We start from the raw sequence: 7,377 nt of genomic DNA on the forward strand, positions 1-7,377 counted from the left end.
AATTAATTTGACAGTATAAGTATTATTATTTTTTTTTTAATGGAAGAAGAGGGTGTTAAAGTAAGGTATGGAGATTGACGGAAAAGGGCACATTTCTAATCTGTAGTGTCAATTGTGATTGAAACACGAAAACCCTTATGAAGCTTTGGAAGGAGTATTTTATTAAAAGTTTCTTTACATCACAAAGCACTTAAATGGTTAGAGAGCAGTGTGGAAAGAAATACGCATTTATGACTTTATTGGGGCAAACAACTTTGTTTCTGAAACACTTGATCGCAAACAGCCATTCCTTTTTTTTAAAAGACATAAAAAAAATCATAAAACCAAGGATATAAAAATACCAGTAATAAAATCTTAACTTAATATATACATTATCATTTTGCACTATTAAATAATTATTTGGTTAGTTTCTAGTTGCTACCTAAATGATCATTTTTTGTTTTTTTACAATGGTATTGCTCCAATATGTTCAATTGATCGTTAGAAATGAAAAAAAAAAAAAGTTTCTTGGCAAATATTGAAATTATAAGGATACTGTCTACTGTTCCAAAGTCTGTATAATTTGAATGTCCAAAGTTCTTCGTATCAAAGGGTTCCACCAGTCCAGTTTGGTGCTCGAAAAGACGTCCCAGAGGCCAGAAAATGCGCAAGATCACAAGTCTCTTTCTTATGACTATATATTGCAAAGATCTGATGTCTTCCTTGCTGTCTTCAACAGTCCGAGTTGGAATGTTTTTAGGATCAGATGTGTCGCAGAATTGATGTGTGACATTTGGCGATGAGAAATGTGTCCAGACAATTGATGTATGATACCCTAACAGGGAAAAGGGCCAAAGATACGATCATTTATGGGTGAATAACATACAGTACTTGTTGTATTGACCTTATCATCCACTACACACAAACTAGAGCATTTTATCTAGTAGAGGGTGGCCTCAACATCTCAATATATATAAATCACATTTTTCTGCTTGCTTTTGTTTTTTTCAAATCTGATCTGACTGAGTTAAGTTTACTTTGACGAATCAGACCCTGAATTTATTAATAATTACTATCATAATTATTTGTGAGCTACTTGCTGACATTTTGGGTTCCAGCTGTTTTATAATGCCTGTCTAGACACAAATCTGACCTACAGTAAGTCCAATTACAAAGTTACATATGGTCAGAAAATCTGATTTTGTGGCTTGATTTAGTATAGTTCATAATCTCAATATAGACCTGAGCCGCCGTTAAGAGATGATACAGTTTTTGGCTCTATGGCTCTTGCGGCGGGAAGTCCGTGAGCCTTGGCTCTGTGGTGACAGGGCTGTAACCCTGGTTGGGTAGTCCTCAGTGTAGTACTGGTAGCGACCAGAAGCACGAGGCTGAGGGATTGGCTGGCCCAGAAAGTAGCCTTCCTCCTCTGAGTCTGAGGAAGAGGAGGAGCAAGTAGAGCACCAGTCATCCTCGTCTCTGTAGAGGCCCATGAGGCGATCGACTCGTGGGTCCCCTTGCGCTAAGCTCTGGAGGCTGTAATCTGACCGTGTTTGAGGGTAGGGAGGCAGTCTCTGCTGGGAGGATGGTGCAAACATTGCACCACCCTGGGGGTCGACAAGAACTCGCTGCCTGGTCTCATAGGGCCTCTGCATCTGCTCCATCGGGACCATGTGAAGGGCATTGTCTGAACGTGTTTTGCGACTCCTGCGATGCCTGCCTTGATGGTGGCTCTGCCTGCTGCGCCCGTGGTGGCTGGCGGGGCGGCCACGTCCACGGCCTGGCTCATCCAAGTGGTAAACCCGCCGCTGTGGCCGCTCACTCAAAGGGTGCTGTCTGACGTTCATCTCAATGCTGTCGTAACATCCATTGTCCACGGTGTCTTCTGAGAACTTGACCATCTGAGGCGGCCTGGACTGAGACCTGCTCCTCCTCAGCGCCGGAGCATGGAGCAGAGGTGAAGGAAGGCCTTCCTGGTGGGGGGATAAGGAGATAAAGTCTCCGGCTGCACCTCCCCTCATTGCCATGCTGACCCCATTCTCTATTTCCTCCTCCTCCTCCACAGCCTGCCTCTGGTGGTGATCGAGCTCGGGATCGACGATGAGGGAATTTGTGCTGTGATGAAGCTGGGATGAGTTTAGGGTTCCCATGTTACTCATCTTCTCACAATCCTCAGCCGTCTCCAAAGGTGGCTTTAAACCATGCAGGGAATAGATAATTTGCCTGTCTTTACCATCTCCATCTACCGATGCACCTGAGAGCAGGACAGAAGGGAATACAGAGAGACGTTGTTTAGAGTAACTACACGCCGATAAGAACACACATTGCCCTGTAGATCCAGTTAAGGACTATTCTTACCTGTGATGTTGGAGAGGGCCAGTGAATCCATGGAGTCTCTGACACCCTGCTCCGCCTTTCTCAGCTCATCAGTGATACACTCCAAAGAGTCTTCATACCACTGTCTGGGGTCCCGCCAGAAGGTTTGTTTTCCCGGCCGACATTGGTCCTCCTCCCTGTCTAACTCCAGCTCCTGAATCTTTCTTGCACTAGCCGGACCAGGGTGGCTGCCATAGGCTGAGTCTCCCAAGCCGTCTTGTGACTGAGCCCAATACATCTCAGGGAGATGTTTCTTACTGATAAGCCCAGGACTCAGGCTGTTGCTTTGGGATGATCGGTAGGCCTGACTCTGACATGGACTGGTGGAGTTGGGAGAGGAAGCGGTTATTCCCATGGATGCTGTGTCAGATTTCAGCCAGGGATTGGAGACTCCTATCGGCCTGTTCCTGTCGCTGCTCGGACTGGGGGCTTCTGGGGACAGCTGCTGGGTTTGATGGAACATCCCTCGGTCGCCAAACTTGAGCAAAAGCTGGGTCATAAAGTCTTCATGTTGAGCCCACTCCTCTGGGTCGTCATCTCCGCCCACCTCCTGTTCCTCTCTCTCTCTCCAGAACCTCTCCTCCTCTAGCCCTAGGCGGGCCAGTTTACGGCCCACAATATCAATGTCCCCATCTACATCCCCATCTACATCCGCATCACCCTCTCTGTACTTGTATTCTGATGAGTCGTTGGTGGCAGGAGGGTTAAATAGCTGTGACTGTCGCCACTGGTCACCAGGCTTGCTGCTCTTCCCAATGCGAATGCTTCGGCGCGATTCACGGGAACGGGCAGACTGGAAGGCTGAATCGGATGAATCGGAGGCGTGGATGTCTTCCCCCTGGCTGCATGCCTTGGAGCAATAGATGTGGCCCTCTTTGGGCAGGAAGGGACAGCCTAGCAGGGAGGCCTTGCACTGGGAACAGCAGAAGCACTGGTCTGTGGCATGCCAGTGGACCCCTTCGTAGGTCATCTGAGCATGGTCCACACCTAGACGGTGGGGGAAAGAAGAGCATTTTGGTAAGAGTTAGGCCTTAACATTAGATCAAATAAGGATCATCATCGCGATTGCTAACCTTCATCACCACCTACCTGCCCCGATAAAAGGTTTCATTTTGTGTTCCTCACTGGGATTAAAACAGGAGCAAATTTCATGTTTCTAGCTCGTTCCAGCTCACGGCAAGTTGACGACAAAGAATAATAAACCGGCACAAAAACAACAGGGTTCTACCCCTTCAGGGCTTGAAGCATAAATATGCATCTCCGTAGCACGTTCTTATACAGAACTACTTCATTTTTTCATCAAATAAACCAGTGAGACATTCTCTACAGCACAACACCGTCAGTTACTAACCGATGTTCTCGCCGCAGGCCTCGCAGTACTCGGCGTAGAGCGTCTCAAAGCAGCCGCAGCAGTAGGGACGGCCGTCTTTCATAATGTAGCGCTGGCCCCCCAGCATCGTCTCACACTCGTAGCAGGCAAAGTGCTTCATGTGCCAGTGACGCCCCTCTGCCTCCGTGCACTCGTCGGCAAGGATGATCTGAGAGAGAACCAACATGAACAAACATGTAAATAAAGCTCTGGAATTGAAATCCTACTACAACATTCACCACGATTTCTACTGGTTTCCTGTTGGGTTTTTCGTTGTTGTTTTCATTTGATTTACTATAAGTAACAGTTGATGATATTGAATAGTAGGTAGTGCTCATAGTAGTAGAGAGCTACAACTGTCATACAAGTAATACCTCGTCGCAGGCGGAGCATCGTGGTTTGAGCAGTTCGGCGTGATGTCTCCCACAGTGGATCTTGCCATTGTGGCAGAAGTATATCAGATCCACCAGCAGCTCGTGACACGTAGAACACGTGAAGCATGTGGGATGCCAGCAGGGGCTCGGCCCCGCCCTGGAGGCAAAAATGGCCATCTCGCCGCCGTTGATGCCTGCACCACACTGGTGACCAGAGGGGAAAAAAACAAAAACATAGATATTCAAAATAACATCCTCATTGTTCTTTTTTAAACATCAATAGTTATTAATATCAAGTATGGATGTAAAATCCCCTTCAAGGGGTCTTTTGCAAACGCAACGCTGATAATGGGTGAACAGTGTATATTTATAGCTTTTAGTTCTGGACTAGTCAACAACAATGGTGACATGGTTGTGTCTATTCTAAACATGCACGTATTATGCTCCCGAGACCTTTGACTCATGACAAATACCAAATAAACAAGCAGGGGATTATCAGTATCCCATTCACAAAACGATCTCTGATACAAAGGCAGATGCTCCGAGCTCCAATGAGGCTTCAACAATGGACGGTCAAACACCACTTGCTCACACTGTAAATGGCAACCGCATAAGATTAAATTGGAAACAGAGCTATGATTGTCATAGAGGTCTTCCCAATTCATCATTCACAATTGTGAGAGCACAATGAAACAAGATGTCACCGCTTTGCAGCGAAATACACTCTGCAATACACGTAATTGAATTATATTTACTCCTACAAAGATAAATTAATAGGAATTCATTGGTTGGTGAAAAACTGCCCATGAACATAACGAAAAAAATGGAAATATTTAATATATATGATTTTGGATAGTTTCTTTTTTAATCATCACTCTTTATTTTCTATAAAGCATCCATGGTGTTAATCTCACATCAACATACAGTATGTTCAGCAACGTTCCACTGAAGAACCTGACAACTTGGATCGTAACCCTCCACAGCGCTCGCTGCCACGCAGGCACTTGAAATGTTTGTAGTGAAAAAAAAAAAAAAAAAAAGTTTGCCACAAATTGAAATCAAAGTCCCCAATTATTTATAGACTCCGTTGCCGGTCAGACTTTCTTCTGTTGTCCTGCACGGTGCGTTAGCGCACCGGCCTCTGTCCAGCGATCATATGACTCCGGAGAGATTGGCCGAGCATGTCTGAACATACAATCACGAGTCTTTATATAACCCAGCGGAGCCATGAGACACCAGGGGCGGCCATGGGATACCATACCCAGCTGTTAACCATTATTACCGGGGTGGACAGGGGCCTTGGCTACAGGGGTGTCGTGTGTCCCCGGGAGTTACAGCACCAGGAAACTTGACCCTGACGAAAGTGCGTGTGTGTGTGTGTGTGTGGTTGAGGGAGAGTTGGTATGTTGATACATGGATGTATAAGTGTGTATTGTGTGTGTTTCTGAGAGAGAGAGAGAGAGAGAGAGAGAGAGAGAGAGAGAGAGAGAGAGAGGGAGCGAGGGGATGTATGCCTGAGTGCTACTATGCGCATGCATCGACGTGTGTGACCTTGCATCTCTTTGTGTCTGAGCGGTGACAAACCACATCTGCTGTTTCGGGGGGTGGGATTAGCGGGGTTGAGTGTGTCCTTCCTGGACGCCGTGTTCCGCCTGCCGATCCCCACCGCCACGGGATGTGGTTTAGTCAGCGGCCAGAACTGGATTCGCCCCAAAGCGTCCCAACACAACATTCCTGTTTATTCTATGGTGAGCCGGTGGGCTACAGATCCTCAGGAGAGCAAATGTGTGTATTTCTATATTTTTGGTGGTGGTGGGGGGGGCAGTTTGAGTGGTCGTTTGGTTCTCACACGAAATGACAAAAATCAAGAGCTGGTGTAGAATTTGGGATTGTTCTACTCATGAGACCGCCATCTCCAAATGCTGACTGGGCGAATATTGTCAAAATCTTCTCGGGCAAACCGCCCGATTGTTTCCAAAAGTGTGTGTGTGTGTGTGGGGGGGGGGGGGGGGGGTGTGGCCATCAGCAAAAAGGCTGATGTTGCGCTGGGAGGATCTGAAGATTAAGGTGTGTGTGTGTGTGCATGTGTCTGACTACGCGGCGGGATGAAGCCGGAACAAAAGTTATTCCCTGTTTTTGTGTGGTTTTTGTGTTTTTTTAGTTTTTATTTTATATATATATATATATATATATATATATATATATAATTTATTTTTTATTTTTTATTTTTTGTGCAAACCAGTGCAGTTCAGTTTTCGGGGGTTTGGAAAATACACCCCGAAAAAAAAAAGAAAAAAATCCATCTTCAGGATGAAATCTCCTCGATTGTCTCCAAAAAGAAAAAAAGAAAAAAAAAGTCATCAGCCTCTTCCCTGTTTTGTTCTGAGTAAAACCCGGTTTTCAGACTCAAAATAATGGATCAGTGGCTCCTTAAGGAGAGTGTCTGTTGTGGATCCAGACAGACGGCAGAAAATGAGCCGCGCTTCTCACAGGAAACTCCGCTCCTTCCCTTGGCTTGAACGCGATGCCTCCAATTTCCCTGCTTCCTCTGAACTTAAAGAGGAGGCTTTACGTCCGTGATTAGAACCACCGCGCCGGCCCGACCATTACATCACATCAGATCGGCCGGCCGGGGCGGGGGGCCCTCGGGCTGCCGGCTGCGCGCCGGGCCGGGGGGGAAGTGGGCGTCGAGAACGAAGGGCAACCATTTCTTTGTGCTTTATATAAATCTTAACTTGTATCTGTGCGAAAGAGGAGGAAGAGGAGGAGAGTCGGCTAAGGTGGATTGTTTGACTCTGCATTCAGGTCGTAAGGGTGTGTTATGCGTGTGTGCGTGTGTGTGTGTGTGTGTGTGTGTGTGTGTGTGTGTGGGTGGGCCGTACGTTCTCGCAGCGGCTGTGCTGCAGGGCCCGAGGCAGGATCTTGGGTGATCCTCTCCCCAGCGCCTCCCTCTTCCTCTGGGCGCTGAACATGTGCAGCTCCCGCTTCTCCTCCTCGCTCAGCGACTGACAGTACCGCACCTAGGAGGGGAGTATTCAAAAGTATTCAGAGTGCAAGTACTCATCTCATCCCGTTCCCTGATACATTACGATATTTTTTTTTTTTTGCTGCAGATGCGAGGGTTAGATATTTGAAAAAAGTACAGTGAGGACATGCTTGTGGCTTTACGTTCCACCCAATACAACTGATCACAATGGCGAGATTTCTTTTTTGCTTGTTTTTTTGTTTCTTACATGCGTCTCTGCAGCGACTGTGTCGAACCGGGTCCTTATACGGCGCGAA

General features: G+C 46.7%; 1 protein-coding gene across 2 annotated transcripts in view; it reads right to left on the reverse strand.

The window, feature by feature from the left end:
• Positions 1-160: 160 nt before the first annotated feature.
• The window catches only part of LOC307246489 (prickle-like protein 1), a 36,260-nt gene continuing 29,043 nt past the window's right edge, over positions 161-7,377 (reverse strand). For both annotated transcript variants that reach the window (XM_080022425.1, XM_080022424.1), the window contains exons 4-8: positions 6,978-7,115; positions 4,096-4,299; positions 3,704-3,890; positions 2,335-3,339; positions 161-2,230 (exon numbers count right to left, since the gene is read on the reverse strand). In XM_080022425.1, the coding sequence (XP_079878551.1) occupies positions 1,233-2,230; positions 2,335-3,339; positions 3,704-3,890; positions 4,096-4,299; positions 6,978-7,115 (2,532 nt within the window). In that variant the 3' untranslated portion in view covers positions 161-1,232. The remainder of the gene's footprint in view (positions 2,231-2,334; positions 3,340-3,703; positions 3,891-4,095; positions 4,300-6,977; positions 7,116-7,377) is intronic.

The sequence above is a fragment of the Zeus faber genome (assembly GCF_960531495.2).
Source record: "Zeus faber genome assembly, chromosome: 21".
NCBI classification, from domain to species: Eukaryota; Metazoa; Chordata; class Actinopteri; order Zeiformes; family Zeidae; genus Zeus; species Zeus faber.